The 27633-nt window shown below is 51.5% G+C and overlaps 1 protein-coding gene across 2 annotated transcripts in view; it reads left to right on the top strand.

The window, feature by feature from the left end:
* The window catches only part of Nomo1 (nodal modulator 1), a 50815-nt gene that overhangs the window by 11389 nt on the left and 11793 nt on the right, over positions 1-27633 (top strand). For both annotated transcript variants that reach the window (XM_087569545.1, NM_001108484.1), the window contains 18 exon segments: positions 1016-1088; positions 1924-2076; positions 2503-2640; positions 3609-3698; positions 6937-7042; positions 7214-7364; positions 11626-11800; positions 13895-14036; positions 14374-14505; positions 15571-15707; positions 18229-18316; positions 19088-19151; positions 20276-20371; positions 23266-23484; positions 23568-23650; positions 25053-25212; positions 25343-25469; positions 26874-26987. In XM_087569545.1, the coding sequence (XP_087425671.1) occupies positions 1016-1088; positions 1924-2076; positions 2503-2640; positions 3609-3698; positions 6937-7042; positions 7214-7364; positions 11626-11800; positions 13895-14036; positions 14374-14505; positions 15571-15707; positions 18229-18316; positions 19088-19151; positions 20276-20371; positions 23266-23484; positions 23568-23650; positions 25053-25212; positions 25343-25469; positions 26874-26987 (2248 nt within the window).

Below are 27633 nucleotides of genomic sequence, written 5' to 3' on the forward strand. Positions count from 1 at the left end.
CTCTACCACTGAGCTAAATCCCTAGCCCCGAAAGGCTAAATCTTGACAATGCCAGAAGCCAGTGGTTCCCAAGCTCTGTGCAGCCGTCATCTGGCAAACCATGGGAGAACGCAAATGCTACCTGAAGTAAGTGCCATGTGGCAGAATCAGCTCCTGTCAGCAGGGGCCTTGTCCAGGTTGAGCCTGCTAGGACTCCTGCTGTAGTGTTTGCAGCTCAGCCAGTCGACCGCAGCCTCAGTATCTAGAATTCTGCTCATTGGCTAATGGCTTGTTCAGTCAGACAACAGGTGGCAACAGATCTGTTTTGTACGGGAGCCAGAGCCTGTGACCTCAACAGCATACTCAGGGTCATCTTTTGTTTTGTCTTTTATTTAATCTGGCTTTTGTTTAGTTTTGTTTTGTTTTGGGGGACAGCATCCCAGTGTAGTCCAGGGCTGGCCTTGAATTTTTTTATTTTTTAAATTACGTGTCTGGGTGCCTTGGCTGTGTGTCTGCCTGTGCATGTGCATGCCTGGATCCGGCATGGATCTCCTGGAACTGGAGTTACCTACAGCTAAGGAGCCAAACCTCAGTCCCCAGGAAGACTAGTCCGTGCTCTTAGTGCTCACCCTTGAGTTTTCAGCTCTCCTGCCTCAGCCTCCCAAATACAGGAGTTACAGGTGGATGTTACCCTTAGTGTGGGATGTGTTAGCTCCCAGCCCGGGGTCTGCTCGCTTCCTTCCCCGCTGCTCTTCCTCTGACTTCTCAGCTTTTAGCTGTTTTTCCCCTCTGTCTCCTCCCCTCTCCTTCCCGTTGATGGCAGTCAAACCTGCTGATGGCGAGCTCATGCCAGGAAACGCGGGTGGTTGGCCCTCTGAGTACACAGAGCGGCTTTCCTTCTTCTCGGCACAGGGGCAGTGTTCAATGAGTGGGTTTGGACAGAACTGGATTGAGCGGCTCTTAGAGGCTTATAGTAATCCCCACTCGGCCCCCGTCTAAAACTTGGACTAAGTGAGCACTGTTTTGTGTTTTCCAGGTTTGCATTTTTCAAAGTTCTTCCTGGAGATTATGAAATCCTTGCAACGCACCCGACCTGGGCGCTGAAGGAGGTGACCTTTGACCCATGCCTGCTGCGGTGCCAGTTTGGGATCAAAAGTGGGGACATATTTAGGACATGAAATGAAGTCACAGTTTCTCCAGTACCGCCGCTCAGGGTCCCTCTTGTGGGTGGTGGTTTTTATAAAGTCCTCCACCAACTGCTGTGACTACTTTGAGCAGAGCGAACACAGGAAATTCCCAGTGAATTTTTGTTGTTTTCCTTATAAAAACAGAAGTCCATAAATATGCTAACTATTCTAGAGGCCTGACTGTTAAGGGGGGGATGGGCTGTGAGCCATCACCCCGAGTGTCAGGCGGGTATGTGAGCCAGAGAAAACCTTAGCAGTCATTTCCTTTTTGGTTTAAAATTTCAACTTTTTTTCTGCTTTGTATCTGAATTTTTAATCAAAAGTGGCTGAGATGTTAGCAGCATTCATTGAAAGAATGTCTAAGTACGGAGTGATGGCTGACACATATAATTCTTTTTCTTTGAATGCCAAAGCAGGATTGCTGTGAGGTTTTTGGCTAGCTTGGGCTATGTATAGTGATTTCTAGACCAGCCTTGGCTATAGAGTGAGACCCTGTCTCCAAACAAACAAAGTTCGAAAAGCCCAAAGAATATTTAAAAGGTTATAAATGTTTGAGCCTATTATATAAAGACTGACTTCTAAAATATTATAGTAGTTAAATTTCTCTTCGAGACTGTCACATTCTAGCCCAAGCTGGCCCCTGATTCACAATAATCTTCCTACTCCAGCTTCCTAATGCTGGGATTGCTGGTGTAAGCCACCGTGTCGGGCTGTCACGGTTGAGTACTGTGGAAGCTAAGACCCTTTTCTTTCCTAGGCAAGTACCACGGTGCGTGTGACAAACTCCAATGCTAACGCGGCTGGTCCCCTCATAGTGGCTGGCTATAATGTGTCCGGCTCTGTCCGCAGTGACGGGGAGCCCATGAAAGGGGTGAAGTTTCTTCTCTTTTCTTCTTTAGTGAACAAAGAGGTAAGCACACAAAAGTAAAGAACCGAGATCAGGGCAGGGTGTGGCAGGCAGGGCCACCGTTAAGCATATCAGTGGTGGTTGGTCTCTCCTGTGACGGCCCGTGAGGCTGTGCAGGTAGGGGCTGCTCAGGCACTGATGAGGTCAATGCAGTATCAGGTCTAATGAACACCCTTCCTCTGTGGCATCTTGGGGGTATCACTTGAGCTTCCTAGGCCAGTTTTCTTACTGTTGGGAGGAGCCTCACCGTTTTCCCTAAGAAGCCTGCCCACTTTTAAATCTGAAGCTGGGTATAAAGATTTGTCTTCCATTTGCCTGCATGGATGCCCCGGCTTGAGAAACCCGTGCATCGACCTCCACAAGTTGGCCCGGCCTTGCTTGTGGCTGTTGGGCAGTCGGGCCATGGAAATCTCTTCTTCCCTTCCACAGGATGTCCTGGGCTGCAATGTGTCCCCGGTGTCTGGGTTCCAGCCCCCAGATGAGAGCCTGGTTTATCTGTGCTATGCAGTCTCCAAAGAAGATGGCTCTTTTTCTTTCTATTCCTTGCCGAGTGGGGGCTACACTGTGGTGAGTGAGTGGGCAGGTCCCTATCCTTTCGGGACACTGTGACTTGATAAGAGCCCACGCCCTGGGGTGTTATGTGAGTCAGCTTCCCACATGACATGCAAGACGAGGTAAACAAACGTGAAGGAATAGAGCTTATCTCGGATCATAATTTCGGTTCCTGATTGATGGAGGTGAGGCAGTAGGGTGCGGTCAAGGCCAGTGCTAGGGAAACCTCTTCACTTCTTGGAGGCTGGAGTGCACAGAACTGGGGAGAGCAGATGGGTTGGGGTTTTGACCTGCCGGCAAGGGCACGCTGCCAGTGGCGTGACCTCCTTCCCTGGGCCCTGGTTCCTGAAGGTGTCACCACCTCCCAGCAGTGCTGTCAAGCATGCCTTGTAGCACAGGAGTGGCTAGAGCCTTTTGACATTGCAGCATGACCCTGCTGTCCCCAGATGCCTTGGGCCACATAAGCAGCTATCCTGTGACATGCTAGCACATGGGCTTTTGGGGGAATTTAAGAACCTAATGATAATACATAGTGAATGACCAAATGGTGAGCCGGCTGTCCTAGCAAGGATAGGTTGACTGTCCCTAAAACCCCAGACCTAAAGACTAAAATCTAAGGACACAGTTAAGTTTGCTCTCAGCCTGTGTCTCTGTAAGGTGTGTGTGAAATGTATTGGATCCTGGATTCAGACTGAGACCTGTCCACATGGTGTCTCATGATGCCCATGCGGGCACCCTGGCACCTGAACAGTTCTGCAGTGAGAAATACTTAGGGCTGCAAGCGGGTCTGCACTGGGGGTCACAGCCTGTACTGAAGAGGAGACATGGGCTCCTCTGTCACAGTCGAGCTCAGGGCTTCTCATTAGGCCACCAGCAACTGCGGTTCACGTTCCTCTGGGTAGTTTTGGCCGCTAGATGCAGGTGAACACCAATGGGTGTATCGTGACGTAGATGCTTCCTAATCACCAGACTTCGCCTTCTAGGTGCCGTTCTACAGAGGGGAGAGGATCACCTTCGATGTGGCGCCTTCCAGGCTTGACTTCACCGTGGAGCACGACAGCCTGAGAATCGAGGTGAAGCCTCCCAGTGCTCTATGCAGGTGTTTGGGTTCCCAGCCCAGGGCGCAGATGTTGCAGACAATGTCTGCAGCAACACCTGTGCAGAGCGGCTGTCAGAGGAAGTGGGACCACATGCCGTAGCCTGGGGTACCATAGGTATACTCCCTCTCTCACAAGGCATCTTCATCTTGCAGAGCGAGCTCGGGTCCTGATCAGTGCTGCTCTTTTCAGTGAGAGGTCTAGAGTTCTGTTCCACACTGGCTGTGCTGTAGGGGCTTAAGGAGGGAATAGTTTTTCTGGAAGTTACAACTTAGTGATGGGAGGAGCCGATGCCTGTTTAGATAAGCAAGTTAGTAAGTGTGTTAGAAGGCAGGAAGTGCTCTCTGGGACAGAAGAAGGGCCTTGCAGTTCAGGGCAGGGCTGCATCTCTTGTGGGTTCTCTCTCTCTCTGAAGGTCACTGAGCTACAGTCTGAAGGGAGTAGGTGGTGAAGGCAAAGGTCTCAAGGCAGGAGTGTGCCTGGAGAGTCTGAGGCACTGAGGAGGCCAGGGAAGCTGGGGTGGAGGGGAGGAGGAAGGGGAGTACGGAAGGGAGGAGGAGGACACAGACTTGGAGAGGTGTGATGAGGACAGCTGGCCTGGGCCAGAGTGGAGTCGGGGAACCAGGGCAGCAGTAACCACATGAGCACAGGAGATCATGGACCATGGAAGGGATGACGGGATCTTCAGAGCACCGTGCATGTCCCTGCTGGCAGCTCGCAACATGGAGGAAGCACCCGGGGCACCTTGGGTGGCGTTAGTGAAAAGTCACTCTATCTTTCATACCATGCTGAGAAGCAATCTGCTAAAATAGTGCAGGGTCAAAGGGGCTGGCCCCACCTCCTAAGCGTGCACAGGGCATCTGATGTGGGAACAGGAGGCGGGGAATGAGCCTGGAGCCTTTATTAGCTGTACAAACTTGCAGGAAGGGTGCGGCAGGTACTTGGGCAAAGTACCCCATGGAGGTCAAATGCAGGTCTTAACTGGTAAAACACGGAATGTCAAGTCTCACGTTCCACACTTGGCACACAGTAAGTGCCTAAGAAAAACACTTGATGGATATGTGAGTTAATAAGGGGATACTTAGCTGGCTTACCACTTATTCTCAGAAGGATCATTCCTAAATAAAAAGGAAGCCGCTTTCTTATTCCTCCTCACCCCTCTGCATTCTCCCTTTCTTGTTTTGACACAGTACTACTGTATGTCCCAGGATGGCCTTAAACTTATGGTCCTCCAGGCTTAGCTGCCTGACCGCTGAGATCACAGGTGTGTGCCTTCTAGTGCTGAGGTCACAGGTGTGTGCTTCCTGAGCACTGAGATCACAGGTGTGTGTGATCTGAGTGCTGAGGTCACAGGTGTGTACCTCCTGAGTGCTGAGGTCACAGGTGTATACCTCCTGAGTGCTGAGGTCACAGGTGTGTGCTTCTTGAGCACTGAGATCACAGGTGTGTGTGATCTGAGTGCTGAGGTCACAGGCGTGTACCTCCTGAGTGCTGAGGTCACAGGTGTGTGCTTCTTGAGCACTGAGATCACAGGTGTGTGCCCCCTGAGTGCAGAGGTCACAGGTGTGTGCCTCTTGAGTGCTGAGGTCACAGGTGTGTGCCTCCTGAGTGCTGAGGTCACAGGTGTGTGCCTCCTGAGTGCTGAGGTCACAGGTGTGTGCTTCTTGAGCCCTGAGGTCACAGGTGTGTGTCATCTGAGTGCTGAGGTCACAGGTGTGTACCTCCTGAGTGCTGAGGTCACAGGTGTGTACCTCCTGAGTGCTGAGGTCACAGGTGTGTGCCTCCTGAGTGCTGAGGTCACAGGTGTGTACCTCCTGAGTGCTGAGGTCACAGGTATGTGCCTCCTGAGTGCTGAGGTCACAGGTATGTGCCTCCTGAGTGCTGAGGTCACAGGTGTGTGCCTCCTGAGTGCTGAGGTCACAGGTGTGTACCTCCTGAGTGCTGAGGTCACAGGTGTGTACCTCCTGAGTGCTGAGGTCACAGGTGTGTGTCATCTGAGTGCTGAGGTCACAGGTGTGTGCCTCCTGAGTGCTGAGGTCACAGGTGTGTGCCTCCTGAGTGCCGAGGTCACAGGTGTGTGCCTCCTGAGTGCCGAGATCACAGGTGTGTGCCTCCTGAGTGCCGTGATCACAGGTGTGTGCCTCCTGAGTGCTGAGGTCACAGGTGTGTGCCTCCTGAGTGCTGAGGTCACAGGTGTGTACCTCCTGAGTGCTGAGGTCACAGGTGTGTGCCTCCTGAGTGCTGAGGTCACAGGTGTGTGCCTCCTGAGTGCCGAGGTCACAGGTGTGTTCACCATGCCCTGCACAGTCACACCTGGTGCTTGTATTATAAGAGTGTGAATGTGTCATCATGCCAGTCTAAAATTTTACCACTTCGAAGCTCTCTTTCATAGTGCCTGCATTTGTTCATCCAGGAGGCACTTACTGTGTGCCTGTTGTGTAGCAGGTAACTGAGGCAGGGTAGGCTTCACTGAGCCTGCAAAGTCTACATTTTAATGAGACAGGGTTAAGGTATAGGAAATCAATAGGCGTTTCAGACCCTGAGGAGTTTGATGAAGATAAGAAATTAGGTTAATGGTATTTCAGTTGAGGAGCCAAAGTTCAGAGGGATTGGAGCTCAGTATCTCCCGGGAGAGCCCAGGCTTGGTGCTCTCAGGGAGCAGGACACACAGACAAGGCACCAGGCTGTGTTGTGAGCGACTTTCAAGAGAAAGGAACCTGTCTAGGCCTGGGTTCTGGCTGTTAGGTGTGGGCTATTGGACTTTGAAAGGAAAAGGCAGGCCATTGGTCTTAGGTGATAGTGGTGGAATATGTTGGGGCTTTCAGGTGATGCTTGAAGGTAGTGAAGGGAAAAACCCATGGGTCCCAGGACATTCTAGGGGATAAGCTGGATTCCCAGGAGATGCTGGGGCCAGGTCAGGGGCCCCAGGTCATGCAGTTTGTGTTTGAGTCGCTGGAGTCAGGTCAGGTTTGCCGAGGAGACCCACAAGCCAGAGGCAGTGACTTGTGTGAGTTGGGAAGTGAGTCTGCAGGCTGTTTTTATTCAACTCTGATGATCATCCATGCATTGGAAATGCAGCCGAGAAGATAGCAGCAGTGAGGGGGAGCGGGGTTGGTGGAATTAGGGCTGAGAGGGAGGCACGGGGGAACCATGTGCTGGGCAGGAGGGCATCTTGGTGGCATGGTCATGTGAACACCCATTCTTCACTTTGCAGCCCGTGTTCCACGTCATGGGCTTCTCTGTCACTGGGAGAGTCTTGAATGGACCTGATGGAGAAGGTGTCCCGGAGGCTGTGGTCACACTGAACAATCAGATTAAAGGTGGGCAGGCATGCACGATGGTCCTGAGTGCTTGAAAGGCTTGTTTTGCCTCACGGAATGATGGAGACACAGGGACAAGCTCAGAGACCTTAAAAGCCTCTGTGTCCTCACGTACCTGTTGGGTGCGAGCTTTTGCAGCTCATCTTTTGTTCACGTGCTTTGGTTTCACAGTCAGAACGAAAGCCGATGGCTCTTTTCGCCTGGAGAACATAACGACAGGGACATACACCATCCATGCCCAGAAGGAGCACCTCTACTTTGACATGGTTACCATCAAAATTGCACCCAACACCCCACAGCTGGCTGACCTCATCGCTACAGGGTGAGTATGCCGTCCAGGTAGGGTTTGTATTGCTGTGATGGAACCCCATGACCAAGCTGGGGAGGAAAGGGTTGACTGGGCTAACACACTGCAGTGCATCACTGAGTAGTGGAGGCAGGAACTGAAGCAGAGGCCATGGAGGGCCGCTGACTGGCTCGATCAGCCTCCTTTCTTACACAACTCAGGACCTAGGTGGTGGCTGTGCCCTCAATGAATGGGGATCTTAATCAGTCAATCAAGAAAATGAACCACAGGCTTGCCTATAGGCCATTCTTGTGGCATTTTCTCAGTTGAGGACCCCAGCATGTGTCAGGTTGACATAAAACTCGCCAGCCCATGGGTAGGCCCCAGCTCCTTTTGGCAGCAGTGGAGAAAAAAATAAGCTTTGGTCTGACTGTTTCTGCCCAGGACTCACGTTGAGACAGCTGTGAGCGTTGGGCTGGCTTTCTTTTGGAAAGATGAATGGTGAACCTTGACAGCTGCAGGCACTTTTGTGTTGGACACAAAATTGTTTTCTCTTGCTTTCAAGCTAAAACGGGTTTGTTAAAGTAGAAAGAAAAGGGGTATGAACATGTCGAGGGTGTTTTCTGCCAGGCCTGGAGACTTGAACTTGATGCCTGGGGGCCATGGGCTGAAAGATGAGAACAGACTCAGACAGGTTGTCCCAGACGTCCACATGTGTACAAACATAGTAAATAAACGTTTGTCTGTCTATCTGTCCTATCTGTCTATCTATATTAGCAAAACATCTTCGAAGTTAGCCCTCCCTGTGAGTACTTTCCTTTTCTGACCCTGGAGGACTTTGTGGGGTGCACCGATGGTGGATGGTGGATGTGCTGGGAGGCGTTTCTGGTCATTGCCAGAGTTCATCACTTAGTCACTGATACACACATCAAGGACAGAACGGACAGACATTGGGGGCCTGTGAGAGGTGGTGCTCTGGACAGGTGTCACATGACCACTAGGCGGCCACATTCTCCCAGAGGTTTGGATCTGTGCACATCCTGATGACTGGCACATAGGTGGCTAGAACGGAATGCCAGCATTGCAGGGCTGGACGGGGGAGCCTAGGCAGTGAGTGACAAGGTGGTCACCAACACCAAAGCTAGGGAGTGGAGCCCCAGCAGGCTCAGTCTGCCCAGCCACCAGCGATCTGCTGTGACCAGTCAGCTTAAAAAGATCAGGAGGCAAGTCATCCTTAGAAGATAATCCTCAGGTTCCAGTCCTTTTCCTCTCCCTCTACTTATGTGGTGGGAAATCCATGCTAGATAAGCAAGCAGTTGAACCATTGAGCTGCCTGTGGACTCCCATGTGTGGTTCTATGCAGATGCTTGGCTGAGGCACTGTGCCGGGGGCTACGGAGGTAACAGGCAGTCGAGCCAAACAGTGAGGACAGGGCCATCAGCCCCTGGGAGGATGGCAGAAGAAAGAGGCCCGCAAGTTTGAATTGTGCCAGGAAGAGATTGGGAGTTCTGAGAAGACCTTAGGTAGTTTTGGGTGGGGGTGGTAGCTCTGAGGCCTGCGCCCAGGAGTGGGGCGGGGTGGGGAGGTCAAGAGAGGACCTCCGGCTGGTCTGTAGGGGGAGTCTTTGACTTGCTGCTTAGGCTTGGTGGTGGTCATGGCCGGGAGCGCAGAGACAGAAGATTAGACAGCTCTGTAGGCAAAGGCTACCCATGTACATGGCTCCCCACTGCACATCCCAATGAAAAGAGGCAGCCGTGGTTTTAAGACATTTATTGTCATGGTGGAAAGTGGACATGTAGAACCATACCCCTCTTCCCAGGGTGGGCCTGAGATTAAATACCTTTTGCAGGGAGGAGAGTCTGGGAAGGAAAGCTTATTGGCCTCCAGGCCTGTAGGTACCTCATTAGTATGGAGATCTGTCTTGAGCCTATGTGACCACAGGTCACGTCTCTACATGTAGAGGTGCTTGGAGTGTTGCCCTTATGTGATTGATGGCCACAAATCTATGGGGAACTGTGGCTAGTGTTAGGGGCCTGGTGCCTGGGAATTGGGTGGAACTCCTACGTCTTTTCAGGGTCTCTAGTCTTAGCTCAACTGGGAACCAGGCTACCCTTCACAGTCCCACAGGGGACTGCTAGAAGGAGCTGAGCCAGGCTGGCCAGAGGCTGCTGCTGAGGTGAGAAAGCCTTTGACCTTGTACCTGTGGTGCAGGGACCGTCTTGCCCACTCAGACCTTTTGTTCAGCAAGATGTGGTAGAGATGTGGCGTTTAAATTCTTATTTTTCTTTCTGGCTGCTGGTGGATGAGTAGGAATTGGTGAGAAGCCAGGTGTTGGCAGAGGTGTGATAGGAGCCTGGGGAAGTGATCTGGAGAGATGAGTGGGGGGTGCCTTAGATCTGGGGGCTGGCAGGAGAGGAGAGGGGAAGCAGACAGATTTGGTGAGTGATTGAACACAGAAAGTCAGTTAGTGAGTAGTGCCAGGCCCCAGCCTCTCGGTTCAACAACTGGGGTGTGGTGTGTGTGTCTGTCTGTCTGATAATTTCCTTATTTAAAGTGTAGTATTTGAACCAAAGGTAAGAAAAAACAGCAGTTTGAACATCTTTGGAAGGGCTTGTTATTTTTGGAGGGATCCAGGGACCAACCAGGCACATTTTCATTTATTTTTGGATAATGTTGGGGAATCCAACCTTGGGGTTCTTATCTTTTTTATTTATTTTAAAATTATTTATAAAAACATACTTTTAAAATACTTAACATTTATATATGCGTGAGTGTATCATGCCTGCATGTGTGTCTGTCTATACACCACGTTTGTGCTGGGCCCTCAGAGGCCGAAAGAGGGCATCTACCCCCTGGAACTGAAGTTGCAAACAGTTGTGAACTGCCCTGTGGGTGTCAGGAATTGAACCCAGGTTCTCTGCAAGAGCAGTTAAGTGCTCTTAACTGCTGAGCCATCTCCCTGGCCCCTATTCTATTTGTAAAATTTTATTACATTTACTCATTTATGCATGAGTCAGTCTCTCTCCCTCTACCACACCTCGTGTGTGTGTGTGTGTGTGTGTGTGTGTGTGTGTGTGTGTGTGTGTGTGTGTACGCATGTATGCACATATAAATGGTGCCCATGGAAGCCAGAAAAGGGTACCAGGTCTCCCGGAGTTAGACTTGGATGAAAGCAGAGACATGACCACTCCTACGTTTGGTTGAATGGAAGGGTTTATGTAGATACGAGGGAGAGAACAGAGGCATCTGGAAGAGTCCGGGCTGAACATAGCTGGCAGAGTAGATCAGGCCACGGTGCGGAAGAGGGAGAGAAGAAAGAATAGAGAGGGGCCAAAGAACCAAGAGAGCTGTGGGCTCTCATCTAACCAAATGGCTGGGTTATATTGGAAAGGTAAGTTGGGGGTTCAGAGGAGCCAAAGAGGTTCAGGGTAGGGAAGTGGGGAGTGCTGAGAGGGGCCAGGACTTTGGAATAGCTGGGAGAGCCTGGTAGCCAGCACCTGCCTTGATACGTTAATTGGCACCTCAGCCATTTGTCCTGAGTTTCTTTGGGACCAAGAGGAGTTTCAGGGTGTCCGTCCTCTACCCGATAGTGTGTGCTCTTAACCACCGAGCATCTCCCAGCTCTGAAACCATTCCTTTATCTCTTCCCCGATTGTCTAGCTGGGACACACATGCTTCTCCAGCATTTAGTCCAGCCCATGACTGTCAGAGGAGAAAGTTCTTCTGTATCATTCTGTCTGAAGCAGCAGGGCCTGCTGTGTGTTTCTTGGAGGGACTGTTCATCCAGAAGATGGGATCCAAGTTAATTCCATCTGTAGGGTTCTTCCGCCTTTGTGAGAGGCTCCGCCTTTGTGAGAGGCATTCCTGGTGCTCAGCTCCTAAGGGGTTCAGTTTCAACTTTGCATTTGGTCTTACCACACATGGCACCTAACCATAAACAGGGAAGACCCTTGGGTAGTTTTATGGTCTATGAATGGCACCATTTTGCAGACAGCTGACAGCTCTTTCTTTTTGAGAGTTAGCCCAAGTTACCGTAGTGATTCGATTACCTGAAACGTTTTTATTACCTGCAGATTTCCTGCAAGTGGCTTCTGCAGCATTGGGGAGGGAGTGGGGGGGCGTATGCTACCCAGGGCACCCACAGCCCTGCTCTGGGCCCGGGCGCAGACTTTTGCAGGTGCTTCTCTAAAGTGAGCCACAAAGTCTGCAGTGGGTACAAAGGGCCCTTATCTCAGCTTGCTGGGAGCCTGCCCTGCTGCGTTTGAGTCCTGCTGGAATGACCGGCTTCTCCTTACAGGTTCAGCATCTGTGGTCAGATATCCATCATCCGCTCCCCCGACACCATCAAGCAGATGAATAAATACAAGGTGGTCCTGTCCTCTCAAGACAAGGACAAGGCTTTGGTCACTGTGGAGACGGATGCTCATGGATCATTTTGCTTTAAAGCAAAACCAGGGATCTACAAAGTCCAGGTCTGTGATGTGTTTGGTTTAAAGTATCTGAAGGCTGGGAAGGTGGCTTTGGGCAATAGAATGACTGCTGATAAAGGTCTTTTGTTCCCACAGTCCATATTAAAACCCAGGTGTGCTGGCCGGAGCCTGTCATTCTGCTGAGGAGGCAGATCCCTGGGTTTACTGGCCGGCCAGGCTTCCTTACTGGAGTAAGCTCCAGGCCAGTGAGAGATTCTGTCTAGAAGACCAAGCTAGGGGTTGGGGATTTAGCTCAGTGGTAGAGCCCTTGCCTAGGAAGCGCACGGCCCTGGATTCGGTCCCCAGCTCCGAAAAAAAGAACCAAAAAAAAAAAAGAAGACCAAGCTAGATGGCTTCTGAGCAAACAACACCCAAGGTGATCTCTGGTCTCCACACACTAGCACACCCACCCCCAAACTGAAAAATCAAGGGTTTTCCAGAGTGTTAGGAGCATTAGTGGGGCACAAGAAGGAGCCTTTCATCTCCTGGCTCCTGATGTCGAGCCGTTCTCATTCCTGCCTGTGGATGCTGTGAACAGACAGAGGCCTGTTCGTCCTCACTGGGTATGTGTGCAGGGTGAGGAGTGAGCTTAGGCCCTCTTGTACCTTCCCCGGCTCTGGCTGCTCTAGAACGTCCATGAGGCTGAGAACAGAGCAAAGCTGGCTCCTCAAGCAGCTGAGAACGTCACAGTGCCAGTGTCTGAGAGCCTGTCCATAGAGAGTTTCCCCTCCCCGACTCCAGGACAGCTAACAGCCCCCCATGAGCCCACCCAATCAGGCAGAGAGCCAGGGCAGCCCCTGGACTGGAATTTCCCCATCAGGGATTCAGCCTGGGCATAGCTGGGCTAAGCGACAGTACAACCAGAGGTTTGCCCCTGTCCACTTCTGGTGCAGCAGCCCTGTCCACTTGGGAAAGACCGCATATCTGTAGCTAGCAGGGCTTGCCAGTCAAATCAGCCCTGTTCCCAGCTCCCTCCCTAGGGAGGGAGACCTAGGGGTGTTCACTAAGCCTGGGTCTTCTAGAGTGGGTCCTTCCTTCTGTAGAAACAAGCGGAGATGGGCTGTGATGACCACTGCCATTGTTAGTCACCAACACCTTTCTGAGATTCTGTCAGACGATTGGAGTTGGGCAGTTCTTTACTGGGAGTAAAACAGGGGACGTTTGTCCCCTTCCGCATCCTTCTCTGAGCTTGGGAAAAGCACACACACAGAAAAAGGAGCCAAGTGTGATGGCACACACCTGCAGTCCCAGCACTGGGGAGGCTGAAACAGGAGGAATGCGAATTTCAGGCTAGCCTGGGCTCAATAGTCTCTGTCTTAAAGTAACACACAAGACAGTAAGTACAGGCTAGGGAGATGGCTCAGCGGTTAGGAGCACTGACTGCTCTTCCAGAGGTCCTGAGTTCAATTCCCAGCAACCACATGGTGGCTCACAACCATCTGTAATGAGACCTGATGCCCTCTTCCGGTGTGTCTGAGGAGAGTGACAGTGTAAATAAATAAAATCTTTAAAAAAGAAAAGAAAAGTACATGGAAAAAGAGAATGAGCTAAATCTACAGGTGCTTCTGGGGGACATCAGACACAGCCTCTCTCTTTGAGACTTGGTTCCCACAGCCCGGGTTGACTTGGACCTTGGGTGTTCCTTGTGCCTCAGCCTCCTGAGTGTGAGATTAGAGGCTGATGCTGCTTTGCCTGGCTAGGACTGTGTTACTATAAAAATATTACTTCTTATGTTTGCTGTGACTACACATCTCGAACCTTTACCCTTCACTGTCTGCTTAGGTTGAGGCCCAGATGAAGCTTCTAGTACCTCATAGGCCATGGGAGAGCTGCTCCCCACAAGCTCGATACAGCAGTTCTCAACCTGTGGGTCGAGACCCCTTTGGGGGCTTGAATGACCCTCTCACGTGGGTCACTTAAGACCACTGGGAAACACAGATACTTACACTGACTCATAACAGCAGCAGAATTACAGTTATGGAGTAGCAGCGAGAATAATGTTGCGGCTGGGATGACCACAGCATGAGGAACTGTGTTAAAGGGCCACAGCCTTGGGAGGGCTTCGAAGCACCGCTCCAGCGTCTCGTGTGCTCACAGGTGGTGGTGCCCGAGGCTGAGACCAGAGCCGGGCTGATGCTGAAGCCACAGACGTTCCCCATCACTGTGACCAACAAGCCCGTGATGGATGTGGCCTTCGTGCAGTTTTTGGCGTCTGTTTCCGGAAAAGTCTCCTGTCTGGGTAACGTATCAACTGCAAGCGAGAGCCTCCAGTCCAGAGTGGGCAGTGGGAGGAGCTGGGAAGAGGCGTTTCTGAATGGGGTGGAGGTAAAGGGTGGTCTGTCCCATCCTGCCTTGGTACAGGGTCTTCAGGGGCTGAGCAGAGGCATAGGGTGGGAGCCTGATTCCCTGTCAGAATGTCGTTGTGTGGTGCTGACCACAGCCTTGGTGCTGGGAACTGAGTCTCTCACTGCACTGAGGAAGCGGCCTCCCGGGCTTGATGCTCAGGCTAAGCACTCAGGAGCCTGTCAGGGTTTGTGATGGCAGTCATGTGAGGTCCTCCGGTCTCTCCTTTACAGACACCTGCGGTGACCTGTTGGTGACCCTGCAGTCCCTGAGCCGCCAGGGCGAGAAGCGCAGCCTCCAGCTCTCTGGCAAGGTCAACTCCATGACTTTCACCTTTGACAAAGTTCTACCTGGGAAATACAAAAGTAAGATGGGGCTTGATACTGTCGCGAGCTATCCCGAGCCTGCTCCCCTTCGTGCTTACTGTAGGCCTTTCCTAGGGAGCTCTGTCCCGGAACCTTGACCTGCCAAGTTAGATCCCTTTGTCACAAAGGTCCCACTCTGCATCTGCTCTGGGAGGGTGCCCTGACGTAAACCGTTTTATTTCTAAATGCCAGAAAGAGCATGATAGTTCTGCTCTCAGGTCTAGCTAGAATGACGTTGGCCAGTCATTCTTTCTCCTCCCCCTATTGCTACCTCACCTGTGAAATGATCCAATAGCCTTTCTCCAGGAGGCCCTAAGAATGGAGGCACAGGGCCTGGTCGGCAGGGTGGTGCCCTACTCTGGTGCAGCTCTTGCCTTTTGGAGGAACAGCTTGCAACTGGTGGCAGGGACTAGACTCCTACCTAGTGGAAAGCAGACTCCTGTCTCTGGGGCTTGTGTTTTTCTGTCTCAGAAAGCTGGCACTCCATTCAGAGCACCGGCTGCCTGTTTATAGTTTCGTGGAGTCCTGCCATGCCCGTGTGCACATCCTGACTGTTGGTCCTTACAGTTCCCTGGCAGCGTCCAGAAGCCCAGATCTGCAAAGCTGACTGGAAGCTGGGTGCCAGGGAGGCTGCAGAGGGAGAATCTCTCGAGCCAAGGAGTTCGATGTCTGCCAAGGCAGCATTTCAAAACAGCAACAACAAAAATCAGACGAACAGTTAAAATAATTACAAAAAGTCCAGCAGCCCCAGGATATATTGTAACCTGGCATCTTCTGCCTAGACGGATTTCTCTATTGGTGGTGACAGTGGCCACTGGTGTCAGTTTTTCTTTGGCGGTGACCTGTCCTGAACACTGCTGCCTGCTTAGGTATTTTTATGGAAAGTGCATTTTCTTTTTAGACTGCCCAGGCTTTGAACTCTCAATCCTTGTACCTCGGCCTTCAGAGTGCTGGGTTAAAAGTGCACACTCCCGTGTTCAGCACGTGCACTCCTCTGCAGCTAGCTGGCAGGTCCCCATTTGCTCATGCTGCCGCGAGGCACACCTCCTTGTGTTGGCTTTGCAGTAAGCATCATGCACGAGGACTGGTGCTGGAGGAACAAGAGCCTGGAAGTGGAAGTGCTGGAGGATGACGTGTCTGCCGTGGAGTTCAGGCAAACCGGCTACATGCTGCGCTGTGCACTGTCACACGCCATCACTCTGGTATGTGCTGCTTCTGAAGCACTCAGAGAGAGTGCCCAGTGGGGCCTGCCTGACAGCTCAGCTCAGGAGGGAGCTTGCTACCAAGCTTGCTGACCCACACAATGAAAGAAAAGACCAAGTCCTGCAAGTTACCCTCTGACCTACACATATATGCAGTACACACACACACGCACGCACACGCATGCAAATAAATGGCTTATAGCATTTGCCAGAGCCTGGCACAGCAAGAGTTTGTAATGACAGTTAAGCCAAGTTCCCTTTTCTACCCTGAGTTCCCACCTGCCAGGGAAGGCATCCTCATGCTTGCAGTGTAACAGGCCCTCCTCAGCCGGTGGGTGACTGGGCAGCTCTGGCGCGGCGCGGTGCGGTGCGGTGCGGTGTGGTGCGGTGCGGTGCGGTGCGGTGCGGTGCGGTGCGGTGCTGCTGGAGCAAGCTCCTCTGTGTTTTCCTGCAGGGTAGGGATCACAGCGCCTGCTTCTTGGGCTGTGGGGAGGCCCAGCAGGCTGTGCTGTATTTAACGTTTCCTTGCTGTGCCCCAGATGCTGTTTCTTGGTGCAGCTGAGTTCCCCAGGCTGCTTCTTGTGGGCAGAGCTCACTCTCGCACTTATCTTCTTCTTTTTTTTTTTTTCCTTTTCTTTTTTTCTGAGCTGGGGACCGAACTCAGGGCCTTGCGCTTGCTAGGCAAGTGCTCTACCACTGAGCTAAATCCCCAACCCCCGCACTTATCTTCTTGTTTTACTCTTATTTTCTTTTTGCAGTTCTGGGGACTAAACCCAGGGTTTCAGACATACTGGGCAGACACTTACTGCTAAGTTGTATTCTTGGTCCTTAAACCATTTTTAAAGTTACTATTTTATCTGTTTTATTTTTTTGTTTGTTTGTTGTTTTCAAGATTAGCTTTCTGTATTATGTAGCCCTGATTGTCCTGGAACTCACCATGTAGACCATCAAGCTGGCCTCAGACTTACAGATCCAAATGCCTAGCTCTCTCTTTTTTTTTTTTTTCCCCAGAACCGAGGACCGAACCCAGGGCCCTGCGCTTGCTTGGCAAGTGCTCTACCACTGAGCTAAATCCCCAACCCCATGCCTGGCCCTCTTAAAGATGACAGTACCACGGCCAGACCAGCCAGATTATTGCCATTTTCTTTTGTGTATATGGGTGTTCTGCCTATGTGTGTCTCTATTGCCTGTGTGCTGTGTTCCTGGAAGCCAGAAGTGGGCCTGGATCCCCCTAGGGCTGGAGTTACAAATGGCTGTGAGTCTCCATGTAGGGATCAGAACCAGGCTCTCCGGACGAGCAGCCAGGGTTCCTAACTGCTCAGCCATCTCTCCAGCCCCCCACCTTTTTACTTTCTATTTTTGAGACTGAGTTTTGCTGAGTTGCCCAGGTTGACCTTGCACTTTCTGTTGCCCTGTTTCCTTCCCACGTCAGTGGAATGTAGGCCAGTGCCTGTCTGCTTGTTCACGGTCACAAGGGCTTCAGGGATAGGATTATCGCTGTAGTTTCCTTAGGGGCAGTAGCAAATGTCACTGTTGGATCCCAGCAGGGGGCTGGGCAAATGGCAGCAAGGTGGCTGCTTGTGACACTGTTGGACCTGAGCTGGTGTCTCCAAGGCCAGGCACCTGCCTCAGCTGCTACGAACCCTAAGGTCCCATGTTATCCCAGGGGCGGGTTGCTGTACCATCAAGAATAAGCTTACAGCATTCCTCTCCCTAAGCCCTGTAGTACATTTCTGCTGTCTCTAGGTTAAAATCTGAATTGTGTAAGGGAAGTGGACAAGGACGCAGTTCGCCAAGTCCTGCCTTACCTCCTTGTCTACTGGTCCCCTGGCCCCAGCATCTAGCTGAACAGGCCGTCTCCGAGGTTGCTGGCCTTTCACAGGTGTCTCCCTCTGCCCGAGAGCTGAGCTTTCCGAAGACATGTATGTTGTTATTTTTCTCTCACCATGGAGGCCTCAGCTACCATTCCTTCCCAAGATGGTGGCTCCGAGGCCAGGCCCAGAGCTTGGGAACTCTTCTCCGTGCCGGGAAGCCACTCTGCCCCTTGCCTTTGTGTCTCTGCTTTATCTCCTGTCTGAAACCACTGATTTCCCAAACTGAAAGGTCCCCTCCCCAAGGGCCCTGACCTGCATCTGTCCCCTAACAGCCACTTTATAAACAGGAGCTGACTGAATGCAAATCGCCCATTTCAATCATAAGCTTTTGAAGGTTTGCAGTTTTCTTGCCGCACTGAATAGTGTAAATGACTAATGGGCCAACATAATGGCTGGTTCAGAAGCAGTATTTTTTTTTTTTTTAAATGTAGGAGTTGCTGTGTCTGTATGTACACCTGAATGCCAGAAGAGAGCATCAGTTCTCTTTACAGATGGCTGTGAGCCACCATGTGAAAATTGAACTCAGGACCTCTAAAAGAGCAGCCAGTGCTCTCAACCGCTGAGCCATCTCTCCAGCCCCACAGAAATATTCTTAATCATCGTAGTGTCTTTCTCCATAAATCACCATGTTGCCTTTGACCCCACAGGAGTTTCATCAGGATGGAAATGGCCCTGAAAACGTGGGGATTTACAATCTCTCCAGGGGAGTCAACCGCTTCTGCCTGTCCAAGCCCGGTGAGCCTGGGAGGGCGTGTGGTCCCAGCATGGGCCTGAGGGTCAGAGACCCTGTGTCCTTTCACCTTCAGAGATGTTAATGAGGTTGCTGGCCATTGGCCTGCCCTTCAGCTGTGTTCTGCCTTGCCTCTAGTCCTCCACAGCCTCTCTGTAGCTCTATGGAGGTATAGTTTACACAGGGTGAAGCCCACCTGCTTGGGGGCTCAGTGGTGGAGCGCTAACCTAGTGTGCTCTTAGAGCCTGGGTTTATCCCCAGTCCCACACAGACAACAACGCTCATCCGCTTAAGGTACATGATTGCTAGCAAGCGTCCCAGGTCGTTCCGTCATTGGCACAGACCCAGCCCTGGTCGCACCTTAGTTAACTTTTAGTACCTCGACCTGATCCCAGCCTCTGGCTTCTTACACTCAGCATAGCTTTGGAATTGAGCCACGCCATGTGTAACAGTGCTCTGTTCTTTTCCGTTGCTCAGTCATAGCCCACTGTGCGCGTGCAGCACATTCTCTGTGTGTAGCTGTTTTGCACGCTAGCTGCGTCTGAGCAGGTGCAGACACATGTCGGGAGTCGCTGAGTTACTGATGGTGGTAGAGCGCTCTGAAGTGGGTGTGAAGGGAGGGGTCTTTGGCGCAGGAGAGCAGCCGGCCTGGTGTTTCCAGTCCCGTTACCTCAGGTCTGTGATAAGCTTCAGCTCTCAGATGAGGCCTGCTGCCTCTGGAGCACACGTGCCGGAAGCGCCTTCCAGTCTCAGTTACGTTTGGTTTCCCTCTGTAGGCGTGTACAAAGTTACTCCTCGCTCCTGCCACCGGTTTGAGCAAGCCTTTTACACCTATGACACGTAAGCTTGGGGACAGAGCGGTGGGTGTGGGAGTGTAGTTTCCTCTTTTGTCTCCTCATTTGTTTCTGAGCCCTCGGGCACATTTCTGGTGGGTTTCGCTAGTTTGTTTTCATTCGGAAGAGGTAAGATTAGATATTTGAGTGAAGTTCTCAATATAGGTTTTATGATATCTTAAGATGTTATCTAAGAAATGGAGGCAGACTTTCCTTCCTAAGGATTCTGTAACTCACGGGCTGGCAAGAGGGCTCATTGAGTAAAGGTGTTTGCTGAGCCAGCCTGGAGGCCAGAGTTCAAAACCTGGAACCCATGTCAAGGTGAAAGGGGACTCCCAAAGCTATCCTCTGACCCCACGTGTGTTCTGTTGTATGGGTTCCACCCTCTCGATAAGAATCACAACAATAATGATAATAGAGTTCTGGAAACTCAAATGGGAAGGCCATGCTGTAAGAACACGGTCTTTGAACTAATTCTGCTCTTAAAATATCGCACCCTTATTCTCAGTAGCTCCCACGTACTTCTAAAAAGGTAAACATGGTATTCTGAGCCAGTTCCTTCCCAATAGTGAGGGCTGGGAGGTTTGGCATCTTTGGTGGATGTCTTATTTAGGTTTCTATTGCTGTGGTAAACACCATGACCAAATCCAGCTTTGGGAAGAAAAGGTTTATTTGGCTTATATGTTCCAATCCCAGTCCATCATGAAGGGAAGGAAGTCAGGGCAGGAACGGAAGGAAGAGCCAAGGCGGAGGCCGTGGAGGGTGCTGCGGACTGGCTTGCTCAGCCTGCTTCCTTACACACGCCAGACCACCTGCCCAGGTGTGGCTGTGCCCTCAGTGAGGTGGGCCCTCCCCCGTCAATCATCAATCAAGAAAATGAACCACAGGCTTGCCCCAGGACAGTCCGGTGGGAGCATTTTCTCAACACAAGTCCTCTCTTGCCAAGCGGCGTCATCTTGTGCCAAGAGACAAAAATCTAATTATGACATTGTACTGCGAGGCTCCCTGAGTCTACTCACCCCAGCCTGCAGGCTGCTTTCTCAGTGTGTCAGGGAGGGCCCAAGGCAGTACCGGGACCCCTAGGAGTCTGTTTAGGGGCTGCTGCTAGTGGCTTCTCTGTCTGATTTGTAGGTCTTCACCCAGTATCCTGACGCTGACAGCCATTCGTCACCATGTTCTCGGAACTATCATCACTGACAAAATGATGGATGTCACAGTGACTATCAAGTAAGACGTCCTGTGTGGGCGGGGAGTGGGGCTGCTGCACGTGTTTGCACCAGTGGCCTCCCTCTCTTACACTCCGGTGACACAGTGATAGAAGCACAGCCCCTGGTTGCATCTGCTGAGGAGGGACTTCCTGACAGCTGGGGTCCACGTCTTAGATGCTTGAATTCTTTATGTTTTTTTGGCTGAGGGAGAAGAATCTCCCAGGGTTGCTCACTGTAGCTCAGGTGTTTAGTGACTTCAGGCATCGCTTCTTTTCCTTCAGCTCTTTCCTCGAGGTCTGGAGGAGTAGAGATGGCTCCTGTCTAGGTTGGAGAAGGCACTTGGGAGGCAGGCCTTGCTGAGGGACGGTCCATGCTGCTGAGGTGTCTCTGATACCCCAGTTTTCTCAGGAAGTGGCAGATTTTGGGACAGCATGGCTGTCTCATTCTGAGGAGCTCGCCCCCCTCCTCTGGTTTTGTCTCCAGCCAGATTCCTGCCCACCTGTCATGGATGCTGAGAACACCACTGAGACACACATACGTGTGCACATACATACCCACAGATATGTACATACAGACACACAGATAAACACTATACACAAACACATACATGTATACACCTTCCACACACACACCCAAACACACAAACACAGAGTAGTGTTTATTTCTTGGTCCTAGAGGTTGAACCCAGAACCCAGGGCCTTGCACACGATAGGCAAAACCAAACCACACCCACAAGTCCTTAACTTTCATTTTCGGTCCAGTTGTCCAAGCTGGACTTGAACTTGCTATGTGATCGATCCTTCTCTCCCAGTGTCATTTTAGCTGAGGTGCCCAGCCTGTGACACTGCGCCCAGAAAATACCATTGAGAATTGCCAGCGTTACTGCTCTGGGTTTCATAGGCTGTAAATGCCCCTGTGGTACTGACAGTCTCACACAGAAGCAAACACATGACCACAAGCGTTTGACTGAACGTGCTTGGGTCTGATCTTTGAGCCTGTGGCAGAAGCCTGGCACCATTTTGACTACAGGGCTGGATGGATGGGAATAGGGTTGTGTGTGAGGAGGGTCCAGGGTTGAGTCTCAGGGGTGCAGGCCCTGTGGGTACCCTGGCTTCATCTTGCTTGCTAAGCGTTCATCATTGGCCACAGTGACTCCAGGGCACTGGCGTGCATCTTCATAATTTACTTGTATAGCTTTGGGAGTGCGGTGGTGGTGTCTTTCTGTCACAGGCTTGTGCTGATGGACCGTATGAACTGTGTTTCTGGCTGCACCAGTGGGCACCATGACACTCTACTCACTGTGCCCCCTTGCACCCTTCTGGGGACCCTGACCCTGCTAGGCTGTATCTCAGCTGCTGGCTCTTGTATCAGTAGACCTGCTCTGTAGTCTCCCTTTGTTCAGAAATAGCAGCTGCCATCCTTTTCCTGCTCCTTGGTCATTGTCCTCTGCTCCGCCTGGTCCAGCCAACCCCACAAGGCTTTGCCCTTACAGTAAAAATACATTCAAATCTCTTCCCGGCCCAGTACCTGTCTGTCCACACTGTTCCCACTCTCTGCAGTTTGGGCCTTTGCAGCAGCCTCCTGTCCCTCCTCCCTGTCTTGGCTGTCCCTCATGACTCAGTGCTCTCCACAGTGTCCAGAGTGATCTGCTACTGTGGAGGTCAGTCCTGCTTCCACTGAAAGCCCCAGCAAGCTTTCCACCCCAGGCTCCCCTACAGCCCACACGGGACTTTGAAGGGCGTGTGACCCCTGCTCCCTGTCTGGCTCCTTCTGACCTGTCTGCCCTTCCATGAGTCCTCTGCTCCTGGTTTTCTGATCTTACCATCTCTTGAACACCCATTGAATTTTTACCCTAGAGGGCATCACCCAACCATGATCCACTTTCCCGAGGCCTCTCTCCACCCTGACCCTAGGCCAGGTACTCTCCACTCTCTGCCAGTGTCACCGTCCCAGTGGGCACCATGACACTCTACTCACTGTGCCCACAGCTGCTGCTTTTCTCCTTGCATGGTGTCTGCTGGGCCTTTTCTCTCATCATCCTCACTTCCCTCCCTCTATCCTTCTCTCCCTCCCTCCCTTCCTCCCTTCTTCCTCTTTTTTTGAGACAGGGTTTCTCTGCATAGCTCTGGCTGTCCTTGAACTTGCTCTGTAGACCAGGCTGTTCTCCAACTCAGAGATTACCCTGCCTCTGCCTCCTGAGGCGTGCTCTACCGTTACCAGGCTCCCGATCCTTCAGATTTGTAAAAGGTGGTGAGAAAGGGTAGAGGACTGAATCATCTGATGTTCCATTTTTATTTATTTTATAATTTGTATGTGCACACAGGTATGTGCAGGTGTGTATGTGTGTAGAGGTCAGCAGCAGTCTTAGGTGTTGTTCCTCGGGAGCCATATACTTTCTCTGAGACAGGGCTTCTCACTGGTCTGGAGCTTGCTGCTCAGGGCAGGCCGTCTGGTGGGGAACCCCAGGGGTCCCTCCTGTCTCTGCCTCCCCAGCACTGGGTTATAAGCATGTTGCCACCATAACTGGCTTTTATGAAAATGTGGGTTTGGGAGACTCAAATCCTCATCTTTACATGTTAAGCAGATACATTCCCAGCCCCAGTTTTTTTATTTTGCTAAAATAATGTAATTATTATTATTTTTTAATTTTAGTTTATGTGAGTCTGTACTATGTGTATGCAGAGGCCAGAAGAAGTCCTGGAATCAAACCTAGGTTCTCTGGGAGAGCAGCCAAACCATTGAGCCATCTGTCCAACCCCCTACTTAGTGTTTTTAGAACAAAAGATTATGCCCCTGGGCTGTCTTTGTAAGGTGTCTGGCTTTTGCTTGTGAGTCCCCAGATGTGGAAATGTCCGGTTCCCATCTAATGCAGGATGAGCACCGTGCCCCAGAGCCTACCTGTGTCTCCTCCAGGTCTTCCATCGACAGTGAGCCAGCCTTGGTCTTGGGACCTCTGAAGTCTGCACAGGAGCTGCGGAGGGAACAGCAGCTGGCAGAGATCGAGACCCGCAGGCAGGAGAGGGAGAAGAATGGCAAAGAAGAGGGAGAAGAAGGCAGGGCCCGACCTCCTGGGCAAGAGATGGTGGACGAGTTACAGGGCCCCTTCTCCTACGACTTCTCCTACTGGGCCCGGTAAGCGCTTGTACTCTTCACTGCATTCTGGCTTCCCGGGACATGAGCCAACCCGCCACGCTGAACCGTTCTCACTCCTTCAGGTCTGGAGAGAAAATCACTGTTACACCCTCGTCCAAAGAGCTCCTCTTTTACCCCCCATCCATGGAAGCCACTGTCAGTGGAGGTACGTGTCCACTCCATGGGTGAGTATCGTGCCTCCGTTTCTCTCTTTGTGTGGTTTTGTGTTATATTTGTGCAGCTGTGTCTGTAAGCCATCAAAGGCCTCTTTAGTGCTTGGTGTCACTAGAACATGGATGCATGTATGGATGGGTGGACGGATGCGTGGATGGATGGGTGGACAGATGGATGCATGGACAAGCACATGGATGGATGGATGAGTGCATGCATAGGTGGATGGGTGGGTAGATGAATGGTCTAAGTAGAGACAGTTTTTGTGACTACAGGTGTAGTGGTATGTACTGAGTATTTTGGAATTTTGGTTTCTTTAAAAAACAGAAATATTATAAGACTGTTTTTGTTTTAATCTCAGGTGTGGGATGTGGGCTGTTTTAGCTTGTTCACAGCAGCTGACTATGATTTGCCTTGTGCTCTATCAGGGGCGTGCTTTTGCCAGCTGCAGATAATTTCTGTGATTGCATGACATTTGGAATTCTGGGGACTTTTCTGAGGGTCTATAAATGCCGTGGCCCTGAGAAGTGAGTTGTTGGTTGCTGTTGGTCACGGTTGGTTAAGTAGTTATGTACAAAGCAGAAATAGGGAGACATTAGATATCCTGAAGGTGAGGGTCATACTTACCTCAAGGAACTCAGTGCCCCTAATCAGCAGGACATAGTCTAAGGATATCGTCCCCTTTCTGACCCTTGGCTTTATTCAGGGATCACTTTCCTTCCCTCTCTTTTTCTCTCTTATCTCGTGTGAGGGGTAGAAAGAGTGGAAGAAGGAAGAACCCACAAAGTAGCCAGAGACAGCCACAGTGGTGTTTTCTGGAGGACCAGTCTTCCTTTGATGTTATTGGCCCACAAAGCAGAGGAATTGCCCTATCATCAGTTGCCAAACTTGCTTGAGCTCATTGCTTCTGATGGTTTAGGTCTCCCTTTCCCAGGTGTGGAGGGAAGGTCTTTTCCAGGAACAGGCTACCACAGAGATTTGCCTGGAGAACATTTGTACGGTGTGTTTAGAGTTGAGTCTGTTGGAAGAGTGAGTTTCTGCTGTCTTCCCCTCCCCTCAGTCTTCCCACTGGGTCTGAGGTAACAGCACCCCCTGAGAAGAAGATTTCAGGAGGCTTGCTCTTATTCTTGAGACAGGGTCTCTCACTGAACTTGGAGGTAGACTGGCAGCCAGCAAGCCACAGCCATGCTCTTGCCTTCACCCCTGTGCCAAGGCTGCAGGCACATGGCTAAATTTGGCTTTTTATGTGTGTGCTGGGCTTCAAACTCAGGTCTCATGCTTGCGGAACAGAAGCGTCTCTCCAGCCTGCGCTCCTCCTCAGTAATCTCAGGTCTGGGCTCTCTTTCATCAGAAAACTCTAGCTGGGTGCCACCCTTCCCCATTGTCTTCCCCTTTAGAAAGCTGCCCAGGGAAGTTGATTGAGATCCATGGGAAGGCGGGCTTGTTCCTGGAAGGTCAGATCCACCCGGAGCTGGAGGGAGTGGAGATTGTCATCAGCGAGAAGGGAGCAAGTTCACCCTTGATCACTGTCTTCACTGATGACAAAGGTGCCTACAGGTATGTCCCCAAAGAGAAACCACTTGGCTGGCTTCAGGGAACCCCTTGAGGCAGGTTGGGCTTCTTCCTGGGGGAGGGCTAAGCTTCCTCTGAGACAGCCATTTGTAGTGTCTGGCTCTCTTTCCTGCAGTGTCGGCCCCCTACACAGTGACCTGGAGTACACTGTGACCTCGCAGAAGGAAGGCTTTGTGCTGACTGCCGTGGAAGGAACTGTGGGAGACTTCAAGGCTTATGCCTTGGCCGGTGTGAGCTTCGAGGTAATGCATTTCAAAGGCACTTCACTGAGGGTAAAGCACACGATGCTAAACCACACAGGAAGTGGAGAGCCAGTTCCACACATGGGCGAACACCATGCAGAGCACAGTCCTTCAGGCTGGTGCTTCCTTCCTCTTTCTGTCAGTGGCTTTCCGTCTTCCAGAGCGCCTATATAAGTGAAATTGTGCACCATGTGCTGGCCTGACTTCCTTTATTTGGATATACTGTGGAGAGACATCGACCTTCCTGTGGTTGTGCATGGAAGCAGGGTGTCTATCCTAGACTGGCCTCCGATCCTCTAACTCCCTTTGTCGTATAGAATGTACCCTTGAACTCCTAGTCCTCCTTTCTCCCTCTGTCAAATTCCGGGATGACAGGCTCAGTATATGCAGATGTCCAACCCTCGGTATACATAGTACTGGGGATGGAGCCCACGGCTTCGTGCGTGCTGGGCAGGCACTTAGGCAGCCAAGCTCCCTCCCTAGGTCCTAGGCTATCTTCTCACTTGCTCCGTGTTCCCATGGTGGTGCCTGGTGTCTCTCTTGTCCCCAGTCTTCTGTGCGGTGTGTGGTACAGCAGGGCTGGGCCGGAGTCGAGTGTGACTCTGTAGAGCACATCACTGCAGAGAGAGGCGTCAGGCCAGTGTGTGTTAGACCAGCGTGAGGAGACGCGGAAGAACTGCGCACCACAGATGATAGCTGTGGTTTATAAGACACCCCTAGATGACGGAACATAGCAGCCCCCTAGGACAGAAAGAACGAACGGCACAGATGGACGACCGTTTGTGGAAGCCATTCAGTGACTAGGAAGGTGGAGGACACACTCTGATTCTGCAGCAGCTCCTAAAGACGCGCCAGGGAGATCACCACGTAAACGCTGTTTGGGAACTGGACTTGTAGTGAGTCCAGGTTCTTCATTTGCCAGGTGAACGTATTTGGCCATGCAAAGATAGTTTCTGGTAATGCTGTGACAAAATGCCCAGTACAAGCAATTAAGACAGGACTGCTTTAGGTTCATTGAGGACCCAAGTCCATGTTGGTGGGGAGGCATGGTAGCCGCTGGAGCTGGGGGCCTGGTGCTCAATCTGCTTAGACCTGGAGGCCGAGGAAAGCAAGTCCCGTCCTCATCAGGACCCATTCCCAAAGTTTGCCCATCCTCCTAAAATATCACCTGCCTGCTGGGGACTGAGTGTTCAGGCCTGTGAGCCCAAAGGCACATTCACAGTCAGACTGTGACAGACTGACTGTAAATGATACAGCAGGTCCTAGTTTGCTCGAGGAACGATGCCCAATTGGGGGGACATTCTGCTTGTCTCCCTATTGCACTGCAGCAGTGTGCAGCTGGCCTGCCTGCTGTGGATCGCTGGCCTCAGCTCTAGAGTGTTCTGACCAGTTACTTCCTTCCAGATTAAAGCTGAAGATGACCAGCCACTCCCTGGTGTCCTCTTATCCCTCAGTGGCGGTGTGTTTCGGTCCAACCTCCTGACTCAAGACAACGGCATTCTGACATTCTCAAACCTGGTAAGGTCAAGTTCTACAGGTCCCTAGTGGGGTCAAGGCACGGGTGACTGGATGTGTAGCTGGACAGTGTAAGAACAGACGGCCATGTGGAGGGCTCTAGAGACGCACGGCCCTTACTCGCTGTTCCTGATCAATGCTTTCTCTTACACCAAGGCAGAATAATTCATTGTCTGACCACAGCAGCTCCTCCTTAGGCAGCCTTTTGTTTTCCACAGATCCTGTTTTTTGGGTTGTTGTTGTTGTTGGTGGTGGTGGTGGTGTATGTGTGTGTGTGTGTGTGTGTGTGTGTGTGTGTGTGTGTGTGTAGGGAAGTATGACAGTGGCTGACTGACTTGGCATTTCCTTCAAAGTCCATTCCATGTATAAAGGGGGTGAGGCACTGAGTTTTCATCTGAGGTGGTGTACAAGGTCACGGTCAGTAGGGTTCAGAAGTGCAGGACCGTGTGGACAGTTGGTCCTGCTTGAGAGTGAAGTTGGGCTAGCACGGGCCTGCTGCACATAGACAGGCACAGGCTTCACACGCCCAGCGCCTGCTCACGCTCTGCCACTTGTTTGTTGAGTCCTTTCCAGCTGTTTATGCTGGTTCTGATTCTTCCTGACTCCTGTTCTGCTGATGTGCTAAAGGTGGTAACAAAACCCTGTTTGG

Source organism: Rattus norvegicus, chromosome 1 (genome assembly GCF_021556685.1).
Source record: "Rattus norvegicus strain SHRSP/BbbUtx chromosome 1, alternate assembly SHRSP_T2T, whole genome shotgun sequence".
Lineage (NCBI taxonomy): Eukaryota > Metazoa > Chordata > Mammalia > Rodentia > Muridae > Rattus > Rattus norvegicus.